This window comes from Brachyistius frenatus, unplaced genomic scaffold, assembly GCF_029030835.1.
Source record: "Brachyistius frenatus isolate BFR_SWC_R1_liver_20210118 unplaced genomic scaffold, ASM2903083v1 Contig_4, whole genome shotgun sequence".
NCBI lineage: Eukaryota > Metazoa > Chordata > Actinopteri > Embiotocidae > Brachyistius > Brachyistius frenatus.
In genome coordinates this window covers 1,453,580-1,479,243 of record NW_027210603.1, presented here as the reverse complement: position 1 = coordinate 1,479,243, position 25,664 = coordinate 1,453,580, and the positions used below count along the sequence as shown (strand labels likewise).

Sequence of the window (25,664 nt, the reverse complement as noted above, 5' to 3'; positions counted from 1 at the left end):
TGGAATAAATAACACCCATGCTGTAAATTTGTGTAAAAAACCCCACTGTTATAGTGAGAAGTGTCCGCCTGGTCAAAAGGGGGCTGAGACGTCCTACATGTGCAGCTGGAGTGGCAGGTTGATGGGAGTGTTTATAGGATAGCTGTCAGAAATAAACAACGGTCAAGTGCTGGCGTTGCTCTGCTGAGCTCTTTCTCTCCACATGATCTTTCTGACATCGGAAAATACAAACTCCCACGTTAGCCCCTCTGTTTCTCCGTTAGCCTGGTAGCTGCGGCGGTTGTCTTGTTTTTTTTGGTGTCCTAGTTGTTGTTTTTTTTGGCAGGATAGGCGAAGGGAAGGAGGGGACAGTGGGGGAATGAGGGGGGTGGTCAAGGGGTGCTGCTGGGTCAGGATTTAAGTGCTTCATCCAAGAATGTGTCATGTGGAACAAGAGCAGTGCAGAACGGGCCGAACGGGCTGAGAGGACTCGAGCAGAAGTGGTCAGAAAAAACAGGAAAAAACCGAGTATTATTCAGGAGGTTTATTTTGGGATGAAATCTGTCCTTTTATGTGGCGGTTATTATCTGTGAGCAGCAGCCGAACTGTCTAATTCTTGTCAGTTTTATGAACAGCACACATGCATATACTGTATATGTTTTCGTCGTAGTTAAAGTAAAAGCGAAGGCCTTGTTTTTTCTCCACGGTTGGCCTCATTCCGGCTCACTTAAAAGTCCCTTTTTTGTTTTTCGCTCTGGCAGCATCTTGTCATTTGTTTGTGTGTTTGTTTGGTTCAATAAGCATCGCGTTAACTCGGAGGAGGAAAGCGTGAACTGCTAGTTGAATGGAAACTCCCCGCTGCCCTGACAAACTTCTGCGGGTCTTTCTGGGACAGCCTGATCCAGAACCAGATCTTTGACTCCGTCAGCTGGGCCGCTCTCTCTTTTCACTACAGACACTTTCCGAGGTGAATAATTCTGCAAAAATGTTGTTGTGAACGAAAGAAAGAAAAAAAACAAAAAACCCTCAAGAGTCAGATCCAGATGGGTACAGAATTTAAAAAAAAAAGTACATTCTGAATTATTAATTCAAGATGTCCCCCCCTCCCCGCCCCCCTCGCAGGTCTCCCTCCATGCGGCCGGTTCAGATCAGGCTCCACACGTGACTCTGCTTACAACACCCCGGCTCAGCCTGCTTTGTGAGGCTCCACAGCCGATTTGTGTGATCCAAAACAATGGTCTTAGCCCCCCCCCCCACTCCCCCCCTCTTCCTCCCCCCTCTCATCCCACCGCCATCACCCCCTCTGCCCTCGCTCTCCCTCCTCCCTCGTGCATGTGATCTACCTCTGTGTGCAGCGGCTTAAAGACTCGGTTCGTACAAGGTGTCTGAAACCCTGCGAGCTTGTTGTGATGGATGCTTAGAGAGGAGGGGGGCTTTTCTTTGGCTCCGATTGTGACTTCCACCGCAGGAAAAAGTCATCAGGACTTGCTTTCACTACATCGATGTGTAAAGTAGGTTATATACTGTATGATGAGTCAGACAGACCAATGGAAGAAGTGAAATCTGTCCTTTTTGATCTGCTGACGTCTACGTGACGTCTGCTGCAGAGAAGTGCAGCCTTGGGAACGGGCCCCTCGGTTCCCCGTAGGAAAAGGTTGGTCACATCTCCAGGCCCGGTTCTCAACCACTGGCGCTGTCAGTGGCAGAGCTGGTAAAGTATGGGTCAGCGATGGAGACACCCGGATCGTTTTCCTTTTCCTCGGGTGCTCTAATTGAGCCACAGAATAGTTGAAGCTGCACCAAATCCCCCCGTTGTGTGAATCTGTCAGCGAACCGGTCGGCAAATAGGAACTTCCCAAAAAGAGTTTGGACCTGCTAACCTAGCTCGCGGAGGAATGTTGAATAAAAGACCTTGTTTAATTCAAATTAGCGATGCCTTTTCCACCGCGGCACCGCCGCCTGCTGCCAGCTCGCACAAGAATGGAGCCTTGTGGGGGCTCCGTCCACTTCCTGTGGACGCGGTGGTCCTGCTCTCCGCTTTCTGTTACACACACACACACACACACACACACACACACACACACACACACACACACACACACACACACACACACACACACACACACACACACACACACACACACACACACACACACACACACTCTTACACGTTGTTTCTTTACTGTAAATGGGTCAACAGATGTTGGAGGAGATAGAAAGGAGAGAGAGTAATGAGGAGGAGGAGGAGGAGGAGGAAGGACAGCCAACAGTTTGACTTTCCACACAGGCTGAGAGAAGACGAGCGATCGGCTCCGTGCATCAAGCTGAGAAGAAAAGTTCTAGTTTTCTGGTTTTCAGTAAATGAAAATATAAAAGAAATTGAATATAATATGAATTCAATTTAAATGAACAGTTTGACTTTTTGGGAAACATTCTTCTTTACTTCCTTGGCGAGGGTTTGACTGGGAGTTTCCTGTCTTCTCTTGGTTGCCGGGCAACTGGTCACCAACAAATATGTACGGCGGTAACTCCCCGTGAAACAACATCATCTTTTTTACATTTTAGTATGTGTGTGAAATAAACAAACCAAACAACACAACATGCCAAAAATGTTTTTAGCTTCAGAGTTGTTTTGCAGGTTGTTTTCGGAGAGATCCAACTTCTTTATCGATGCTCATTCCAGGCAGACATGAGAGGGAGATTGATTTCCTCATCTAAGAAAAGTTGTTTTCTTAAACAAGAACATCACATCATCTTCCTCATTTTAAATATAAAAGCCATTAAAGTGTTTGCAGCAGATAGAAAACAGGCGTCTGCTTTCCTTCTTCTGCTCTAATTATCCTCCTTCATTCACGATGATATCGCTTCGTTTGATAAATGCTTTTAAAACAACCTCCAAGCTTAATGATGTGATTTATTGCCTAAAAATTTGACGACAGCCGTTTTGGAGATAACCGCAGCGGGTTGTTGGGCACGCTCAGACCGGTTGGACAGAGCTTGTGCTGAGTCATTCGTCTCAGGATAAAAGTCTGGTCAGAGTCACAAGGCAGGAAACTCTGTCCAAGAAAAAGAATTCAGTAATAAGGCCATTAAGGAGAAAAGCCCTCTGTGCTCAGCGGAGGATTTCAGCCGTATATTCTCCGCTATGTCCAGTTAAAGCTGCATAAATTTAGTGTCTTGGAGGAGGAGGAGGAGTTTTGTCTAAACTCGCTTTCACTTGAAGTGAACGTCCTCTCCCGGTGCTGCTCTACCAGGCCTCCAGTGCAGCAGCAGCGTGTTGTTGGTGTTCTGCCTCTGAAGGAAGTCATTTGGCTCGTCCGAGCTTGGATAATGGTGTGTTTGGAGTTCCTGCTAGTTTCCTCCAGTGGCCATCTCTTCCTGCTGCCACAATGGTTCTTTGGATGCCTGTTCAGTTGGCGAGCAGGAAAGATTAATGTAAAGCAACGATGAGGATGAGGATGAGGAAGGCTAATGTATGGAGGAACTAGAGTAGGCATTGAGAAAGGGAGGCTAACAAGCAGGCCTGTTTTTTTCTTGGATAAATGACTTTATTTTAGAATCTGTACTGTTTCTGTTACGTGGAAGAAACACGTGATGAAAACACATGGCAACATTCAGCTCTGATTAATTACCACAAAGAAAATGTACAATGTTGTCGATGAATTTCGGGCCGCCGGGTTTATTTGTCGATCCATTTCAGCATTTTTTATTTATGATTTTTTTTTTAACCTGCCTGAGAAAATGGAAGCTATCACGGTGATCGATGAACGAGTGGACGACCTCCGCTCGCTCCCTCCACCTGCGTCTGCTCCACACCGTGTCAGTGCAGCAGAGGTTTAAGCTCCGCCCACCGTGAGACACACAGAGATCAGAGGACAGAAACACAGCAGAGACTCTCAGGCTGAGCTGGAAACAAACAGCTGCTCAGAAATTAGGTCAATAACAGAAATACAACAGAGGGGTTAGGGTTAGCGGAGCTATAAAGAGAGCCTGAGAGATCAAAGTTACAAAGAGTTACATTCACTGCAGCCGGCATTTAAGGAACATCGATGTCATTTTACAGAAAACTGTCTCAAACATAAATAGATGGCTTTTTCTGCGTGATTATTTTCCATCCGCACTTAAAAATGCAAGAAGATCTTCTGATGTCGGTGATCATTGTCTGTGTGTGTGTTGCTTTCTGTTGTGATGAGCGGTCAGCTGGCAGGTAGTGACGATGCGTTCAGGACCCTGTGCATGTTGCCATGTGGACGAGTCCCCCTGAATCACCGTCTGAAAAGGTTTCAGCGTTCGGCCAGTTGGTTGTTTAATTATCAATAAAGCAGGAGGAGAAAAATCCATCTCCTCTGTTTGGAGCGTATCGATGGTCAGATTGGTTTCTGCTTCACACCAGCTGCAGGTTTGATCTCCTGTATCTGTCCGTCTGATGGTTTGTGATGAAGCCCATAACAGTGGTGCTGTCCACAACGATTAAGGGATGGATAGGTTGATGTGCACTCCGTGTGTGTGTGTGTGTGTGTGTGTGTGTGGGGGGGGCATTTCTGTGTTGCTTCAGTCTGACAAATATGTTGTCATCCACACAAGGTGCCCAGGTCTGCCAGAGAGTCTGTCGTCCACCGGCAGAGTGAAAGCTTTTATAAAGATGGATTCTGAAGCTCTGAACAGTTTGTAGTCGAGATGGATTAAAGCGACGAAGGGAGAAGGTGCATGAGAGGTGAAATGTGTGGCTCCAACACAAACCTGCATTTAAGCACTTAGCCCAGCTGGAGGTGTGTTTGCAGATAAGGTTTGCAGGTTTGGTGTTTTGTCATGACGTTGCAACTGCACCATCAAACACACCGACGCGTCCCGATAACGACCGAGGGGCAAATTTGCCAAAACGCCATCGCGTACGGGACCATCGTACAGGCGTACTGGACCTTTGTCGTCATAGTAACCGACACTAACACGTTGTGGAATCTCAGTTTGGTTAGGTGTGGGCAAGCACCCAGCACATACATGTTTTTTTAAAGTAACAAAGAGAGAGTAGGATTAATAGGTTAATTAGAAATATGAATATCTATGTAATATCATTCATGCAGCCATATAAAAATATATGAAGCCATTTTATAGTAATTACATGTTGGTCTGTAGATATATGTAAGTATTTGAATTAATAAAAATAACCGAAGCAGAATTTAGTCAGTTTCTTTAAAGGTGACCATACTTTTAGGAGATAAAGCGTTTTATAATCTCGAGTAACACGTGTAGATATTTATGTGATGAATTATGAGGGGAAAACTGCCTGTAAAAATATCACAGGTTTGGCTGGTATTCACAAATGCCACGTAACTTCCCACTGTGCCTTTACTTGCGTCGGTCAACCACATTTGTCCGTCTTCCCTCAGGTCCGCACAGCACCGTGTCCCGCTGCCCCCCCAACGAGTACCAGTGTGGAGGAACAGAGCTCTGCATCCACATGAGCAAACTGTGCAACGGGGCTCCAGACTGCACCGACGGCTGGGACGAGGGGCCTCACTGCAGAGGTACCACTTCATGCACATCATCTCCGTACGACACCAGATATATTTAATAGGAATGTTCAAGGCCGTGCAGGTTGATTTAAAAAAAAAAAAAAAAAGAAAAGACAAAGTGTCCTCGTACAGCCCAATCTGTGTGAAACAAATGACAGTCTGTGTCTTTGTCTTCATAAATCAGCCAGTGAAGTCACATCAATGTGACAATAATGGATTGTGCTGCTTTCAGGTCTGCATGTTATATCGTGTCCCACCATTGTGTACAGTATATAAAGAATGAGAGGGAGGAGGAATCTGATTTACTCAACTTATTTCCTAACTTTGCACTCTTTATCTCGGTTGTAGAAATTCAGGAAAACGGTGTTGTACAGAACAGTGTGTGAGCGCCGTTTATGAGAACGACTCCCACGAGCACCCTGCAGTTAAAAAAAAAAAGAAGCTATTTCCACATTAATCATAGTAAATGTTGATTTTCAGTCTGACCAAAAGTAAACAGAAATTAGCAGAGAATGCGTGGACGATGCTTTAGGAAAGATGTCCTGGATGGAGATTCTTGATAATCGTCAAAATGTTCGATCCACTGAATTCTGCTCTGACTTTTGGTCACACTCAAAGTTAAACCTTTAAAAAAAATGTTCAGTAAAGCTGCAGAGAGGTCGTGGTTTCAGCCAGAGTGAGTCCTCGTTTCACCGAATCTCGACCACACAGGTGAAAGGTGAAGGTTATCATGAGACACAGCAGACTCATCTAATGGAAAATATGTCAGCCGGATTTCTCCTTTAAGACATTCTTGTGTAAATTAGGGAAGTGGCTCATTTTAGACCCCGAAATAGGGAAGTAGGTTCTGATGAGTCTCAGGAATTAAATGTCCTATGAAAGAATGTGCTGACCCAGCTGACCGCAGTGAGGGTGATGTGACGGGCAGTGAAGATGGTGAAAGAACTCAACGGCAGGACTTCCTCTATCGGAGGTCTGTCGGACATCAGCAAAGGTTCGGAGAGGAAGTGACAACCAATCACGGTTCAGCGTCGGCATCAGCCTTAAAAGTCCAGTATCGGTCGGGCTCTCCCAAACGCAGGCCATAAAAATGTTCGATACCCACGGCATCACTCACATGTACTCTTGTGAATTATTAATAAACAACCTTGAAAGTTTGCTAATCAAATCTCGCCTTCCTACAAAATCCAACTTAAAACGTAAGATTTGATCTTCTATTCCAAGGCTCTGAGATTTTATTTCTAAGATTCAAAGAGTCAGTCCATCGCTCTTTTTTCCTCTTCTTCTTTCCTGAGGTGGGCGCATGTCTTTTCTAATCTCCCCGCTACACCTTCAGTCAGAAAACACCAGCTGCAATGAAATATTCATTGAAGAAACGTGGAGAGATAGGACATTAAATTTTTATGTCTACTTTCAGGCTTCTGTTAAGTTAAGTGTGTGTGCGTGTGCGTGTGCGTGTGTGTGTGTGCGCGCGCGTGTCGTGAGGACACGCTTCGACCTACATGTGGCGATGCAACAGCTCTCAAGGAAAAGACACGTGACACGGCTGGCCGATTATGTCACAGCTTGGTGTCAGGGTTCAAGTGTGAAGGTGTCTGAAACATGATATCTTTTCATTGGGGGTAATTATTCCTAATTGAAATGAGATTTGTGTTGCAGAATCAAGCGTTTTATGTCATTTTATTTGTGGGTCTGCGTCCCGGTGGGTTGTTTACATTGCTGCCCATGTCACCTTTCTGGACTGATCTCGGTGGTTTGGTGCTCAGACTTGTTTTGGAAAAATTCCCCGGCACGTCTGTAATTTGAACTGTGGTCGTCCCGATGAGCCTCCTGGTTGAGTCGTGGAGGAGCTGGCAGCAGGGCGGCGTTTGTATGGAGCAACTCATCCGACCGTCGTCCTCTCAGAGCAGTAACAGTCTGGCATAACAGCGAGAAAAGAAAACAAGCACAAACTTAAAAGAAATCTGCTGATTTGTGTGGTTTCCTTATTTTCTCGCTCAGCTCTTCCAGCTCTCTGGAACGTTTGACTTTATTATTAATTCAGACAATTTATTTGGTCAACGGTGCAGAAGTATGAAGAGAACAGCGGGATTTTCACCTTGAAAGTGTCTTTTTTTGCCGTGAAGAAGAGAGTCCTCTGTCCCCCCGGAGGTGTTGTGTTGGTGTTTTCTGGGAGAAGTGAATCACTCGCGTGAATCACGTGTGTGTTTGACTGAGTCACTGCGTCCTGATTTCTATCTCGTGTGCAGCGCTGCGTTGAAAAAGCTCTGCTGAGATCACATCATGCGGTCGGTCAGCTGGCTGCAAGGTGCGACAGCAGCGGGTTGTGTTTGTGCTCCTCTGGATGTGATGTGTGTGCAGCCGAGGTCAGTGGAGACATGTTGCTTTTGAGTGAAAGTCAGAAGTATTTGCTGATTTTTTTGTCTCGGGCCTTCCTTTTATATTCTTTGTATGAATTTCACTTTAAAGGAAAAAGCCTCCTTCACACCACTTAATTTTTCAATTCAATTCAATTTTATTTATATAGCGCCAAATCACAACATAAGTTATTTCATGGCACTTAACACATTAAAGTCCTTACAGCAAGACTTTACAATATTATACAGAGAAACCCAACAATACAACAATTCCCACGTAAGCTAGGAGGGAAAAAGCTCCTCTTTTAAGAGAGAAAAACCTCCAACAGAGGGAAGAAAAACTCCCTTTAACAGGAAGAAACCTCCTACAGAACCAGGCTCAGAGGTGGGCGGCCACCGGTTGGGGTGAGAGGAGAGCAGAGAGAGAAAAGGACAGCATAGCGATAGAAGAGAAGAACTGTTGGTGGAGACAACAAGCGCAGGGCAGAGACATGCAGCTCAATGACGGGACATCTGGAAAAGAAAGAAGAGAAACTACGCGAGCAAAGGAACTGAATGGAGACAACAGATAATAAGAAGAAACTATGGGAGAGAAAAAGATGGTGAGGTATGAGTCAGTTAAAGAGTAGGAGGAAAGAAAAGAAGCTCAGCATGTAACGAGGTCCTCCAGCAGCCTCGGCCTATAACAGCATAACTAAGGGTTGGTTCAGGTCTTAAGAGCTTTAAAGGATTTCAAGAGATTTAAAAATATTACAAGTGAGCTGAACTGGAGATGTCCAGTAACTCCACGTCACATAAACGCTTATTCAGGTGGTTTGGGTGGAGCTCAGCTATGTGAATAGATGTTGCTGAACACGAGCAACTCTCAGACACTTTCATTTCATCAAAGTAGCTCTCAGAGGAAAAAAGGTTGGAGACCCCTGATTTAAACAGAAAGAGACAAAACATCACACTATTCACCTTTCTAGAAATACAGGTGTGGGCGGAGCTACATGTTCTGAACTAAAACCCTTCTCTCCTTTGGTTTTATTTCTGTATCTTTACTTGCACTGTCCTCATCATGTGTTCACATTGAATCCACCTGTTGTTACGCGACCAAGTTGTTCCTGAGTTCATCACTCATCAATGATGCAGTGTGTTTTTGTTTTCAGGGAGTCACACTACATTCAGAGACTCTTCATCACCTCTGTTGTCAGTTTCAATGTTTAGTTGATGAGAAACTGAGCTAACTATACATTTTTTATTCCTTTTTTTCTTTTTCTTTTTTACACTTACATTTTTATATGTTCCTGACAGCCTCGGGAACAGAAGTTTAACAATTTAACAACACACATGAAGTATTGATGCATTTAAGCACCCTGCTGAGCTCTAAATAGAAAATGAACAGCAGCAGCTGAGCTTCGTACCTGCCGGCTGTAAGCTCGCCGTGTGTCTTCCCGACAGATCGTCTCTCATCACGATATAATCTGCAGATTTAAAGTAATATGTTGAATGGATTATTGCGTAATTATTCCAAATCCAGCTCCCGTTAGAGCCACTGATGTCTGCAGCGTAATGATAATGTCAGGAACAGAAAACAGAACATGATTGAACACCTGTCCTGTGTTCGTTCCTCATCGTCCTCTCTGCCTTTGTTTCTTTTTTCAGAGTTTGTGTCCAACTGCTCGCTCATGGGTTGTCAGGAACACTGTGCTGTGACTCCGGGGGGGCCGGCGTGTTTCTGTAAGAGCGGTTACGAGATCAGCCCGGATGGAAAGACGTGTAAAGGTGAGTTCCTGTGAGCCAGAGGGGCCCAGATTCGTTCCTATAATAAAGGGCCAGAAATGAATCTGGACGAAGCGACGTCAGCCAAAAGTACATGTTTATGTTCTGTGAAATTACATTAAATTAAAATGTGAGATACTTTACAGAAAATTTACATTTTAAATCTGAAATAAAATGTCAGAATAATTAAAACTACAACTACTCTTTAAACTGTGTATTACTAATTTTATTGTTTTGTAGAAATTATTGTCCAAAGCAGTCGTTTTTTTTCATCAGCAGCAGAGACGGGAAGAAAACCATCATTCTTTATATTTCAGACGTAATGTCGTTTAACAGGGAAGCTCAGCAGCGCTGTGCTGTAGATTGCTGTAAAACACATATTATGTACATTTTACTTGCACCAAATGGACCATTCATCATCATTACAGAGAGGATTTTATAGCACATAACATTACGGAGAATAATAAGATCTGGTCAAATGCAAAAACAAATAAAGGTGGGAGCTAAACGTGCTGAACACCCGTTGGCCTTCAGTGATACCTGCAGTTTAATAGGTGCTACAAATACCGTGTATAATCATCATCAAAAAATACACGGATGACATTTCATCTTTTGGTAGATATATTTTTATAGAGACAGTGTGGAGCATCACCTATAAAACTTAAACAAATAAAACCCTCCAAATCTCATCAGCATCGGTTATTTTTGCAACAAGCCCATAAAATATTAAACCTTTAATAAAGTCCAAAAAACAAACTGCGCATGAGACAAAGCGCAGTTCTGTTAGTTTAAGCAAAGAGAAAGTGAGTAATGATCTGCATGTCATGTACCATCTGTGGAAGGTCTTCATGTTTTGAGTTTGTTATTTGGTCTTTTAACTGAGCAATAAGACCATCTGTGTTTGGTGCGGTCCAGACTTCGATGAGTGCGGCGTGTACGGGACCTGCAGTCAGTCCTGCACCAACACCGACGGCTCCTACACCTGCTCCTGCGTGGAGGGTTACCTGTTGCAGCCCGACAACCGGTCCTGCAAGGCCAAGAACGGTGAGTCCGGTCAGACGGCAGCGGGACTCGCTCGGTCTGGATCTTCTGCTCACGTTCCCTCCCGTTCACTGTCACCTATCTCCACGTTACACCTCCAGTGCCGGTCGACCGTCTGCCCATCCTGCTGATCGCCAACTCCCAGAACATCCAGGCCACCTCGCTGAGCGGCACCACCGTCCACAGCCTGCTGTCCACCAGCACCAAACAAACCACGGCCATGGACTTCCTGTACGCCGAGGAGACCGTCTGCTGGATCCACGTGGGCGACTCGCCCTCGTCCACTCACCTCAAATGTGCCTTGATCCCCAATCTGAAGAGCTTCACGGAGGAGCGAGTCATCAACATCTCACTCAGCCTGCACCGTAAGTACGCCGCGCTTTACAAATCACGCTGTGATGGCTTTAATGGCACTTAACGCACCTGGTCAGCGCTGCACGATCGGCCAGACTACCAAGCAAAATGATGCATCTTACAACACAGGAAAAGCTGCATTGCAATTTAGCCGCACATTTTACTGCTGGACATCACAAACAAGGTGGACTTCCAGTGCAGATGTAGTCAGCTTGATAAAACACCACCTGAAATCTTAGCTTTCATTTGTTGGGTTTTCTCCTGTTTCCACACAGATCTGCTTCACACTCCAGAAGAAGTAATTACATTTTTCTTCTCTTGTTTCATACACAAAGAAGGAGGAGGGAGATTTCTGCATTTCTGTAACATTTCATCGTGAAATTATGCATGAAGCACATTTAAGTGAAGCACTCTGACATTATTCGATGGGTAAAGAGAGAGAAGATGCAGAAAAAGGGGCAGCAGGTGGACCTTAAGAACTGGAAATGAATGAGGTCTTCCTGTCAGAATTTAAAGTAACACCGGTGCTTTTGGTCCTACCATCATCTTCTCCACCTGTAAGGTGGAAGTAAGACCCACCTACAGGCTTCAGTCTCCAATCCTGATTGGTCTGACATGTGTTCATTTACACCTGTCTGTGATTTTAACCTCATCATTACATCATCATTACAAACTCAAAGGACCATTAAAGAGGATAACTGCATGTTAGGGGTTAAATAAGTTTCACTTGAAAGTAAACAGCTGAATAAAATATGTCCAAAACAGATGTGTCCTGTGCTCCTCCGTGAGTCACAAATATGACGGTAAGACACATTAACAGCAGCTGTGTTTTTCCACGGCTCGAGTTTCCTCACAGAAAACACCGGAGAGTCTTTTCTCTTATAAAAACGAAACCAAAAGACGGAGCGTCGAGACCTCAGTTCCTAAGATCTGTGTTCCTGCATGTCTCGGAGTGTAGACAACCCGCAGGTCAAAAACTCCCCTCTCCCCCCTCGCCCTCTCCCCCCTCCCTCCTGTGTCGTGTCACGGCCGGGTTTCAGGCAGCTCATCCTCTCTGAGACAAAACAAATAGGAGCCACAGAAACAACAACTCTTCTGTCCTTCCCTGTTTCTCCCCACAATCCTTTAACTACTCTCCAGTCAGGCTGACAGATAATTCAATGAATTTATTTCACATATTGTGCATGATAGGAAAACAGTGTGATTGGACATCAGTGTGGAAATATAATTGATTAAGGCGGGGACCTTTTATGAGTTAAACAGCAGGGTTATAACTCTATGAAATGAAGAGGATGGATGAGACTGATGATTCTGACAAGCTGATCTGACACTGAAATGACAGCAGCAGAGACAGAAACTAGTTTAAAAAAACGACTGAAGCAAAGTGATTTTCTCGCAGAGGTCAAGATCGGATTGGTTTAAGTGAAAATGTGAACGTGGAGCAGAAAATGAAACAAAAAAAACAAACAGAGGATGTACATGAAGATTTGTCTTCCTGGTTGAGCTTTAGGATCTTTATAGAAGAATTGTGTGGCACATAGAAGCAATGTCAACAGGTGCAGCGGCTCGTCTCTGTGAACACGACAGAAAGGACGTACTCACCATCACAGAAAATGAAAAAGCCGAGCGATGACAGTCAGGAGGACCTCTGGCCTCCTCATGCATGCACAAGGTGGTGCGGCTGTCATTTGGAAACATATTTGTATTACACCAGATGATATCTGACAAGCTCAGGCCAGGGAACAAATTACATTTTGGTTTCTCTTCCATTAATAAAAGGAAGATCAAATCTGATGCACCTCTCTGCATCATTTGGCTCATGCAGGTAAAACTAAATCCTAACTGTCATCTCCAAATTACAAAAAAAAAAGGTGCTACTTTGGAGTTTTTCTATTAGGGATAACATATATTTGAGCTTAACAATAATTATGATCAGAGTAATTAAAAAATAATAACAGAATTTGCAGGAAATTCCAGCAGCTTCAGTTTGGCTCTCCACGGCTGTCCTCCACGCACACACACACACGCACACGCACACACACACACACACACACACACACACACACACACACACACACACACACACACACACACACACACACACACACACACACACACACACACACACACACACACACACACACACACACACACACACACACACACACACACACACACACACACACACACACACACACACAGCGACAGAAAGGAGAACTGGCTGCATTGAGGAGGAAGGACAGGATGTGCATGACAGACGATTAGGGATTAGACGTGAACTGCTGAAATAAGGAAGCAACTGAAGGACGCAACGCTTCCTTTGAGCGAGTGACCATATTAGTGTTTCCATATCAGGACGTCGGGACAAATTAAATTGACAGATAAGACAAAGGGTTTGGAAATGGGATACAAAATGTGGGAAGACGTTTCTATTTCTGATGAGTGAAATATTTGAATGCGGCACACTGACCACCCGCAGGACCCCGAACAGCTCACTGAGCATCAGCATTAAAAACCATACAACACAGAAGGGGGCAGCTTTCCCTCATCTGTTCCAGACCATAATTCGGAGCGACTGCCCCGACAGCAGAGTTAATTTTTTGGACAGGCCACTGGCGTGAGAGTGTGACAGGAGAGGAGGAGCAGGTTTGTGCTTACAGTCGGCAGCAGCCAATGTCAGCGCCGAACACACAGGAAATGATGCACGTGTGGTTGGAGTGACTCATGACCTCAGCACGCCGCAGATGAGTTGTCCAGATGTGACTCCGCCCCCCTCGCACTCTCACTCGCTCACTTTTATCACGTTCCCTTTTTTTTCTCTTCTTCTTCTTCTTCTTCTTCTTCTTCTTCTTCTTCTTCTTCTTCTTCTTCTTCTTCTTCTTCTTCTTCTTCTTCTTCTTCTTCTTCTTCTTCTTCTTGTTCTCTCGAGTCCCAGATTTCATGCAACATACACTTACTCTCCTTCTATATTTGAGAGAGCCTCTTTGTTGCCAGAGATAATTATACCAGTCACTCAAACAGTTGCAATGCAGGCCCCATGATTTTGAAAATGAAAAATCTGTCCATGACTTTCAGCTTCAAACCAAAAGACAGAATAAATCTGAGCATAATTAAAACAAGTCTAAACTGCAGGATGTTAACAATGTGCCTGCTAATTAGCTCGAAGAACAAAGTACATTTGCAGGTCATAAACTTTAGCGTCTAACAAAATTTGACCAGATAGTAGTACAAGTTGAAAAGTGCATCCTGAGATGAGCATGAATGTGTCTTTGAGATGCAAGAATTGTTTATGTATTTCACTGCGAACCACAAACATCACATTCACAGTGAGCCGGAGGAGAAAGCAGAGGAGCAGCGTAAACGTCTGCACTCAATATCACCGCAATGCATCCAGTGGCTTATCAGATATTTCAGTCAGGCTTGTTTGAGGCTACTGGAGCTAAAAAATGTAATGAACTAAATGAGCCTCAGAATGTGCAGAGACTCACATCAGCAATACAAAACTCCTGCTGAAAATTGGATTAAAAAAAAAAAGAAAATCCAATTCGCAGTGCAAGCGTGATGCGTTTTAAACATTTGTAGGTTGGTTTTTTTAATTCGGTTTTTTTTCAGCACTTTCTGATGTAATGAGACATTTTCTAATTAAGCTGCACTCACCTAAAACTGTGTTTTTATGTGGGAACAAACTTTGAAACGCAATATTTACCTTTACTGACACGTGTGAGTAACGAGAGCTCTCCCTGTTGAAAACCTACAAATTAAACTGCGATGGGTTTACATTCCCTGAAAAGTAGACATTACTGCTGATCCCAGTGCTGTCACTAGTCCCCCCCCCCCACCCCTCCACCCCTCCACTGCACCCCTGCTGGTACTGTAAGAGGCGTCGTACCTGCTGCTCCGGACAGACACTGGCCTGAAATCTCCTTAAGAGGTCATGTGCTGTTAACAGGCAGTCAGCACATTTTCAAATCTTCTTTCCATTCAACTCCTTCGTTCGGCTTTAAGCTTCTCTCTCTTTCCCCCCTCACACACACACACACACACACACACACACACACACACACACACACACACACACACACACACACACACACACACACACACACACACACACACACACACACACACACACACACACACACACACACACACACACACACACACACACACACACACACACACACACACACTCACATTTGACTCTTCACACTTTAGTCTCTCTACTTTTTTTCCCCCTCTCTTTCGGCTCCGTGTGGTCACATTCACTGTGTACTCGTGGTTTGCTGTTGAAGCTTCGATCAGACATTTTCAAATGGACTGTTCAGAGATATCAAAGCTGCAGCAGCTCCATTAAAAGTGATGCCGCTGATAGAACGAGCCTGTTTCTAGTGGTGCAGTGAAGCAGCGGGAGCCTGTGAAGATGGATGCCAGCTCACTTCTGCTCCTGCGCGTAGTTATCAGAGTAAAACTGCGTGTAGCGCTACTCCATTTAGAGATATATTTTAAATACATTATCTCGACACGCACTTGTTTTTCACGGACCAACAGGGAGCCGGAGAGACGGAGGAGAAAACATACAGATAAATAAGTTGTTTACAGAGAGGAAGGGCAGAAATGAATAAAGCAGCTGCTTGTGTTTTTTCAATTATGCCGTGTTGTTTTTTTGTTTTTTTTTATAGCGTAGTTTCAGACAGGCAGAGCTGCAAGTTAATGAATCTAGACTGTTTTTCCCACCTCTGGGGAACAGACAAAGAGGGTGGAGGGAAGGGGGGGTGATGCATGGAGGAAGAGGAGGAGGAGAATGGGAGGAGATAGAAAAGTCTTTGCTGGAGCCATTTCTGTCGTGCAGAAGTGGAGGAAAATGGAGAGCAGAGAAAGGACACAGAAATTTTTCTAATATTGCACAATCCCCCCGCCCCCCTTTTTTTTGTTTTGTTTTGTTTAGCTGTTGCTTAATCAGGGAATCACTGTTGTGGGGCAGCTGGAAGCATTTAAACAGAGAACTCTGTGTTAAAAATTAAGAGCACCTTTGGGACCGCAGCCCCTGATTCCCATAAACCTCAGAAATGCTGCTGCACAATGGCCAAGTTTCCCTCGTGGAAATCAGATCTCTCGCTCTCCCTCCTTTCGTCTCTTCTCTGTCTTCTATTTATTTTTTTCTCACTTTTTTTCTTCCTCTCCTCTCCGTCCTCGTGCAATTTTTCTTTTATCCACTTTTACTCCAAATATTTGAAAGACTTCCTTCCCCCTCCGTCACTCTGCCCGTTGGGCCCTTTCAGAAAAAAATGTGTCAGTTTTTCTAAACACAGAGGCTTCCTCTGGAATTACAGTCAGATTTATTGGTCCGGGGCTGTTAAGCTTTCAGGATGTGCACTTCTCCTACACCGTATTATGCCGAGGAATCTGCTTCATCATTTCCCTTCGTCCGAGCTTTTCTTTCCTCGGTCGGAGAAATTGATCCTCTGGTCTCCTTTCAGTCAGCACAGCGACCTGATCAGCCGGGTGTCAGACCCACCGCCCTGAGCTAAACCTGCAGTCCCACTTCAGCCCTAATACGAGGTGTGTGCGTGCGTGCGTGCGCGTCGGTCCTGCGGAGAGCCGAGCTCGGAGCAGCTGTGAAAATACAACCCTTGTGGCTTGTCGAACCCTCCTACCAACTCTTTCTCTCTCCAGCTCGTATGCAGATGTGCAGTTTTCATCCCCCGCGCCAAGATTAATATTTAAAGGCTCAACTGCCAGTGTTGTAAAAAGATCCTTTACATTAGCGCGAGTAGAAAAAGCATTTAAAAGTTGGTCTCAGCAGCAGCAAACAGGCTGTTTTCTGTCTTTTTCCTTTTGTAGCATGAAGGGCTTTAATTGACAGTCGAGATAGAGACGGAGACACGGGGAGGCGGAGGTGTGTTATAACTCACGTTCTCGTATGCTGCTTAATCACTCCAGATTCTCCTCCCTGTTTTACCCTAAATACCGCACTCTGCATACCTGTCGAGCAGTAAACAACAGCCCGAATGTTTCCCTCAGCATTTAGAGTGAAAACCAAAAGGCTAAACATGATTTCATTCAGGTGGAATCAAAATAAACTTCCAGTAAGTGTTAAAGTTGCTCCATATCTGCTGTTTTTTCCTTCACGAGTAGCTCTCAGACACTGCAACGTTTATTCACACAGCTGAGCTCCACCCAAACCGGCTGAATAAGCTTCTTTTATGTGAACAATAACAAATAAATACTCTTCACGCACATATTTACCCAGTAGCTCCTAGTTGGAGACTCTCCATGCTGGACGTTCAAACTCAGCAGCTGTCAGCTAACAATAAGTCGTCAGTTGATAACAGGTCTGCGTTGCGTTAACAGATTGTTTTATTCGGGTTTCAAGTGACCAAAAGAAAAACAAACATTGTTGATTTATTGACGAGGTTGTTCCTTCAGCCACAAATGTGAGCGCACGCCTCTTAAACAAATCTTGGCTGTCTTGAATGAACAAACTCACCGTAAAAATAAACATTTGAACAAACATGATAGAACAGAATTCATATTCATTTCAGGTGCACTTTTTATTTTATTTGGCCCATGTCCCATCCGCTGGCACAGAGGGGGCGGGGTTTAGGACCTATACCACAACCAACCACCAGGGGGCGAGTGAAATACTTCTGCTTCATTCCCGAAGTACCTCTTTAAATACTGTCTGTGTGGTTTATTATCTTATCAGAACCATATTTAAAGTATTAAAAGTGACAGTAAATATACAAACAGAATATGATATATGTTGTGTTGTTGGTATTATTTACACTGATGTATTGTGTGAGCAGAAATTCAATCTAGTAGCTCCTCCAGTAAGTGGTTTATATATTGTAAGTAGTTTAATGATGTCACACATGTAGTGGTGTTAAAAATAATGATTTTAATAAGTGCTATTCTAAGATATTTGTACTTCACTTATGTATAGTACTGAAGTGAATGGACTTACTACGGTAAATTGATTTAATATCTTCTTCAGGTTTAACAATAGTTTTCTTTCTCCGATCGTTGGCTCGGACTTCGTGTGGCTGAGCTGGTGTTTGAGGAGAGGGAGGGAGAGAGAGAGGGCTCTATTAATGTCTCGTGTTATTCTTCTGGCACTATTTTCTCCTCACCCAGAACTCCCCCCCCCCCTTCTCCCCTTCCTCACCACATTCAGTTTAGATTTTTTTTAAAAAGAAAGAAGGGTTTTACAGTTTTTCTTCTGTTTTCATGTTGAACTCCAGTCAGGCTTTAAACGCTCCATAAAGTCTGTGTGTGGTGCACATGATGTTGAAGTGTTTCATCTGTGGGGGCGGGGCTCTGGTCTCTCTCTCTCTCTCTCTCTCTCTCTCTCTCTCTCTCTCTCTCTCTCTCTCTCTCCCCCTCCGTGAGCAGAGCTCCAGGAAAATAAACACACACACACACACACACACACACACACACACACACACACACACACACACACACACACACACACACACACACACACACACACACACACACACACACACACACACCGTCGCTGAGCTACGACAGCATCACACTCCTCGAAGCAGCAAGCAGCCTGCCTCATGTCGTGTCCGTCTGAGTGACTTTGAATGACAGACACCTTTTAATTGCTGCTGGCTGTCCTCCATATGTCAGTCAGGAGGAGAGACACTGCACTGTGTGAGAAAATCAAAAGAGCTGACTAATTTACTTCATTACTCAACTATGAGTCAAACCTTTTCACCCATCTGCTGCACAAACAACATTCCTCATCAATCCAAACGATTCCACTACAAGTGCTGAAACCCCTGCTTTGGCTTCACCTTGCTCTTCCTGTGTGTCCCATCTTGTCCTCTTCCCCGACTCCTCGGTCCAGATGTGGAGCAGATGGCCATCGACTGGCTCACCGGAAACTTCTACTTTGTGGATGACGTGGACGACAGGATCTTCGTGTGCGACAAGGACGGGCAAACATGTGTCACCCTCCTGGACCAGGAGCTGTACAACCCTAAAGGCATCGCTCTGGACCCCACCATGGGGTGAGTCGGCTCGCCCACCTCCTCTCACTAATGCACTCACGCGGGGAAGGACAGCGACCGGACTCCTGTCATCCATCATTGTTAGTCAGCTTTAAAACATCACGTGACAATGGAGGAAAAATGTTAAATGGATGTTTAGAAGTCGGAGTAATTGAAGCCAGATGTCGTGTGTGCACTGACTGTGTAGGTTTCGAGTGTTTTTGTTTCAGCTCTTCTGTTTATGAGCAGACTTTCCAACTGAATTCCTGACAGTGTGTGTGTGTGTGTGTGTGTGTGTGTGTGTGTACATCTGTGGTGTGTGTGTGTGTGTATACTCGTGCTTGTAGCTACATGTGTCGTTTTCATCCCACGCCGCTGACTCAGCTGTGATTGGTTCTTTCGGTAGCGACGTGCGTGGATTCACTGCAGCTGTGTTTTTTGGGATCTGCAGTGTCATCAGAGGGAGAAGAACAACAATAACAACAATGCAAACAAAAATGTCTTTGTGGTGCTGTTAAATTCGTGACCACAAACCAGAAAATCCACTCTGGTTTACTTGGAAAAAAAACTAAAATGGACAAAAAACAACATCATTGTTCTTCTTGCCCCAGTGTACCGGTTGCTGATTGATGAATTTTTCCATGATAACAGGATTTTGTGAGGTCTCAGTTTTAAATAGAGAATCTCAGAAATATGGTGCACGAAGGTCCCGGGTTTGAACTTTAGCTGGGGGTCTTTCTGTGTGTAGTTTACAGGTTCTCCTCGTACCAGTGTGAGTTTTTATCTCCCTCCCACCATCCAAAAACATGCATGTAAGGTTAATTGGTGATTTTAAATTGCCCGTAGGTGTGAATGAGAGCGCGCATGTCTTTCTGTTGACCCTGTGACGGACTGGCGACGTGCCCAGGGGTCCACCCTGCCTTCGCCAAAGCAGGTGTCGATAATCGATCTCAGAAATCGTGTAGAATACGTTTTCGAGCTTTTTTTCAACAGGTATTCTTCAAAAAACTTTGCCATCTTAATAATATATAGGCAATGTGAGCTGGATTTCTTTTTTAGGCTATAAATAAGTCACAGATTTTGTTTTGGCAGCAGTGAAAACTTAAATAATACATACATCAGGTTTACGGTGGGAATACGTTTCTTCATGTCAGACTTCAAGTATTTAGAGAGAAACTCAAAAATGTGAGGTTTGAAAATAGTATCGGAGAGTTCAGAGGTTGAGCATCTTGTTTTGTCTAAAACCACAAAATATTCTGCAAACGTTCGACATTGCTCCTTAAAAAAAAAAAAAAAAAAAAAAGTTGCTTGCTGTCTACCCTCTTGGATGTTTCCTACATTTTCAGATTATTATTATCTCCGTGTGACATAAATAGGTTTAATGAATCCATCCAAACGGGCTGAAATGAAAGAAACTCTGCAGTTCATTTGATCCCTCCATCCTCCTTTGTTTCTACAGGAAGGTGTTCTTCACGGACTACGGTCAGATCCCGAAGGTGGAGCGCTGCGACATGGACGGCCAGAACCGGACCAAGCTGGTGGACAGTAAGATCGTGTTCCCTCACGGCATCACGCTGGACCTGGTGAGCCGGCTGGTGTACTGGGCCGACGCCTATCTGGACTACATCGAGGTGGTGGACTACGAAGGCAAGAACCGGCACACCATCATCCAGGGCCTGCTGGTGAGGAGACACCAACACTCCTGTTATCTTCCTTTAGCAGGAATGTAATCTCTCTTTCACTTACAGTCTTTGTTTACGCTCTGAAGACTCTTAACAGTTCCCTGTATATCTATAACACACCTTATGTTACCCCGGCGCTCTCCTCTAATGCTTTCTTGGCGTTGAGAGTTATGAGCGGGGAGAAGATGGTGGACATTTGCCTTTTCATTAAATACTCTGATTAATAGTGTCCATCACTGAGGATGCTGTTGTTTCAGCTCTGAGGCGGCACAGTGGCTCTTAAAGCTGTTACCATGGCGTTTACTGTGATCTGTGGGGAAGTGATGGCCTTCATTTACTCACTGAGCCTCAAGGCACAGACACACACACACACACACACACACACACACACACACACACACACACACACACACACACACACACACACACACACACACACACACACACACACACACACACACACACACACACACACACACACACACACACACACACACACACACACACACACACACACACACACAAACCACCTCCCCTTGCTGTGTGTTTATGCACCTGTGCAAATTTTTTATGTAAAGGATTAAAAAGAGTGTCGTTGTTGATGGCGTTGAGTTTTATCAGGTGCATTTGTGTTTGTTAAGGTTTGGCTCTTCAGTGCTGCAAGTTAAAAATCAAGACTGTTTCTAAAAGTATTCGTAGCTTCTAGATCTGAAAAATGAGGCCGACGCAGAAGTGCCTTAAGCTGCAATACCACCGAGTGCCACTAGAGGCCGGCTCCGAAAAAGCCTCCGGCTCCATAGACTTGTATTCTTTCATCAAATACAAAGTCAGTCATTTTTCTCCATTAGTTATCTCGATGTTGTTAGCTAAAGTCACTCCTTCTTATTAGTTTTCTGGAGGTCCATCTGAAAATAATCCCTCATTCATTAGAAAATAAGATTAAAAAAAGACCTGTTTTTGGGGGCGTGTCTGTTTGATTGACAGGCCTGTGGTGCAGTCAGGTTACAGCTATCCCTGACCGAGACGTAGTATCGTCAGGCTTCCAATCAGATCCACCGCTAACTCCTCCCCCAGCTCGTCCAAATATGGTCACTTCCTGCTCCAAACCGCTCCGAACTAGCAAAGATGGTGACGGACAGAATCTGAACTGGAGGCTTCATAACGTTCACAAACCGACGGGTGACGTCACTGCTGGTTGTGTGAAACACATTTTTTCCAGTTGGAAGTGTTGGTCTGGTTCGTCTTGTCTGGATCCGTTAGCAGAGGTGACCCGGTGTTTCTGTTTCAGTGACTCTGACACTAATTGGTTTCCAGTCCCTGAATTATCTCAGCAGACCATTTTCAGACTATGATAGAAACTCTATGCATGTTTCTGGCTGTCTGTGTCTCTGAGCGCTGGCTGCTGTGACACTGACCCGGCGCTCTGCGTCTGCTCAGACGCGAAATGACTTGCCTTCCTTTACTTCCTGATTTTTGTCACAAAAGAAGCTGGTTTGTCCACGAGGTCCGTCTCTGGAAAACTTTAGTCTCGAAGCCAGTTGCTCTTCAAATTGTAAATCAGGACATCCCAGAGAGTTACAGTAAACATTTTTAAACCACTGTTATACATCTGGCACATGGTTTATGAATCTGTGGGTAACCATAGCAACAGCACCTCCACGCTACATTACAATTTAACACTTGGTTGTAAAAAAAAAAAAAGAAAACAATGAACCATCGGAAAAATAGTGAGGGGGAGAAACCGTGGAGGATAATTTAAAGCCTATCATGTTGTGTTTTTTGTGTGGTGAGTTGCCATGGCAACAACAGTAGCCCCGTCACTCAACGCTGAACGATGGAATTGTTTGGATCCACTTTTTTTTTAATTTTCTTATATCAGGAGGCATCATTGTGTAACAGCATTTATACAATTCTGCACAAAGCCAAAGATTATATAAGCATGAGGCAGGAAATTGCATCGTGTCAAATGAAATCATCTTTCACTGGATTTGATCAGGTTACATACAAATGCAACATGAATGTTTTTCTGTGAAGACACGTTCCATCAGATTATGAAAAGATCAAAGCGACACAAAGTACAGAAATATGAGAGACAACATCAAGTCTTTACCGAGTAGAGTTCTCGAAGAAAAAAACACCCACTTCGCTTTGCGTTACCTTAAATCAGGGGTGTCAAACTCATTTTAGTTAAGGGGCCACATCTCAAGTGGGCTCAAGTGGGCCAGACCAGTAAAATCGTAGCATAATAACGCATACATAACGACAATATTTCTCTGTTTAAATCACTGGTGAAGGTTTTTGGATGATAAACCCTATTTTAAGGTCTTTCTACAATAAACTAGAAACATAAAGACCAAAAACTCAGACATCAGCCCACTGTTTATCTCCCCGGCTCTCCTCTGCAGATTCCCTCGCTTTGTGACGCGTTTGACGTCAAACGCGTCACAAAGCGAGCAGCGAGCGCTTCCTCCTCCGGAGCAGACGTCGCATTTACGCTGGTTTTAAAGCAATTACTGGATCGATTAAAAAAAAATAACAAAACGTTGGTACTCATAAACCTCCATATTCTCATAGAAATGCAATTTATGTCTTTCTGTAATTTTCACACTTAGGAAAGTCATCCGGCGGGCCGAGCTGGACCCCCTGGCGGGCCGGATCCGGCCCGCGGGCCGTATGTTTGACACCCCTGCCTTAAATTGACGACGATCTCTTTCTTTCTTTCACCTTCCCATTTGTCTCTTGTCCAGATCGAGCATCTCTACGGGCTGACCGTGTTCGAGAACTACCTGTACGCCACCAACTCGGACAATGCTAACATGCAGCCCAAGACCAGCGTGATCCGCGTCAACCGCTTCAACAGCACCGACTACCAGGTCGTGACCCGAGTGGACAAAGGAGGAGCGCTGCACGTCTACCACCAGAGACGACAGCCTCCAGGTAGAGAGACACACACACACACACACACACACACACACACACACACACACACACACACACACACACACACACACACACACACACACACACACACACACACACACACACACACACACACACACACACACACTCACTCACTCTCTCTCGTCATGTTTGAATATTGATTGTTCTGGTTCTGAGGTTTCGTTTTGCCCTCGTCCTCCAGTGCGTAGCCACGCGTGTGAGGGGGAGTTTGGGAAGGCTGGAGGCTGCTCGGACATCTGTCTGCTGGGGAACGGCCACAAGACCCGGACCTGCCGCTGCCGCTCCGGGTTCAGTTTGGGCAGCGACGGCAAGTCCTGCAAAAGTGAGTAGGACTGCCGGACTAATCAACAGGAATCTTGTTTTTCTGCAAGTGAACACTTTGTTCAAAAGTCATCTGCTGGATCCAGCGCAGTCAGAGCGGGTGTGTGTGCTTCCAGCATGTCAGTGAGTGAAACCTTGGGAGACACAGTGATTCAGCTTTACTGACCTGAAACCAGTGCCAGTGAAGGTTGGATCGGGGACGCGGTGACCACCCCTCCCCGGCTCCCCCAGGGCTGCAGACTGTGGGAAAGAGCTACGAACAGTCGCTGGGCAACAACCATAAACTTCTGTGTGTCTCCGGCTCTCCACTGACCACCTCGTAAAGCTGTCGGACTGATTCAGCTCATTCTCTGAAATATTTTACTACGCTATCTACCATTAATAGCATCACATCGATCGGCCTGCTGAGAATAAAGTGTCCTTGAAAATGGCATGATTGATTTAAAGGACCCCCCCCCCCCCTCTCTTTGCCTCTCAATTAAAAATCACTTCATTTTCATTTTGGCCTTTTGTCTAGCTTGCAATTCTTTACCCGCTTAATCAATACACATTTATCGGCACAAAAATGTGTCAGCATATGAGTCAGCACCTAATTTGCTTGTTGTGTACAGGTTCATATAAATGCAAGCTGCAATCTTTTGCCTTTGTTTTACTTCAGAGCCGGAGCACGAGCTTTTCCTGGTCTACGGTAAAGGTCGTCCAGGGGTCATCAGGGGGATGGACATGAATGCCAAGGTGCCCGACGAGTACATGATCCCTATCGAGAATCTGATGAACCCCAGAGCTCTGGACTTCCACGCTGAGAGCGAGTTCATTTACTTCGCCGACGCCACCAGCTACATCATCGGGAGGCAGAAGATTGATGGAACGGAGAGGGACACTATTCTGAAGGAAGGTACGGCAGCAGCAGCTCACTAGAGACAGAAATCCAACCACTCAGTGTGTGAAGGCTGGAATATACGTCAGGAAAACTCTAATTTAAAACTCTTATTACTGGATGTAAATCTGTGAAAAAACACTTGTAGAAACAAATAAATAGATGGATAGATGGATAGATGATAGATAGATAGATAGATAGATAGATAGATAGATAGATAGATAGATAGATAGATAGATAGATAGATAGATAGATAGATAGATAGATAGATAGAATGATAGATAGATAAATACTTTATTGATCTCGCAAGGGGACATTTTTTGGCTACAGCAGCATGTAAAGATAAATCAATAATAATAGAGGTATTACAAATATAAAATGTAGAAATGCACAGTATTTACAAATAACATTTAATAATATTAAATTAAATTAAATATTATTAATGATGTATGTTAACAATCAGATAATTACACAAAGACTGTTTTGGATTTTGATTCAAAGCAGAAAACTCGGTGAAACTCAAAGTTGCTTTGCTGTCTTTGGAGTGGAAAATACACATGAAATATAGATTACAAATTTTGGCCCAGTTTTACCCCAAAAGATAAAAAACAATGAAAAACTTTTGAATTATTTCACAAGCTCCAAATCTTATTAAGAGAAACTTGATCCTTTTTGGCTGGAGAGTGACGGTGGTGCCAGCCCTTATAAACACTAATATCTGTTTTTAACTTGGACGAATGCTGCAACTTCCTGTACAAATTTCAAAGTAAAAGTCCTCATTTCAATTTTAAAAGCCTTATAGTATTTTAAAC

At 44.4% G+C, this 25,664-nt stretch overlaps 1 protein-coding gene across 4 annotated transcripts in view; it reads left to right on the top strand.

Annotated features, from left to right (window-relative positions):
* Window positions 1–25,664, top strand: part of LOC138626848 (low-density lipoprotein receptor-related protein 1-like) — a 102,371-nt gene that overhangs the window by 24,641 nt on the left and 52,066 nt on the right. For all 4 annotated transcript variants that reach the window (XM_069708834.1, XM_069708818.1, XM_069708826.1 and 1 more), the window contains exons 4-12: window positions 5,367–5,504; window positions 9,497–9,616; window positions 10,529–10,657; window positions 10,756–11,019; window positions 18,870–19,032; window positions 20,471–20,693; window positions 23,441–23,630; window positions 23,836–23,976; window positions 24,634–24,870. In XM_069708834.1, coding sequence (XP_069564935.1) covers window positions 5,367–5,504; window positions 9,497–9,616; window positions 10,529–10,657; window positions 10,756–11,019; window positions 18,870–19,032; window positions 20,471–20,693; window positions 23,441–23,630; window positions 23,836–23,976; window positions 24,634–24,870 — 1,605 coding nt within the window. The remainder of the gene's footprint in view (window positions 1–5,366; window positions 5,505–9,496; window positions 9,617–10,528; window positions 10,658–10,755; window positions 11,020–18,869; window positions 19,033–20,470; window positions 20,694–23,440; window positions 23,631–23,835; window positions 23,977–24,633; window positions 24,871–25,664) is intronic.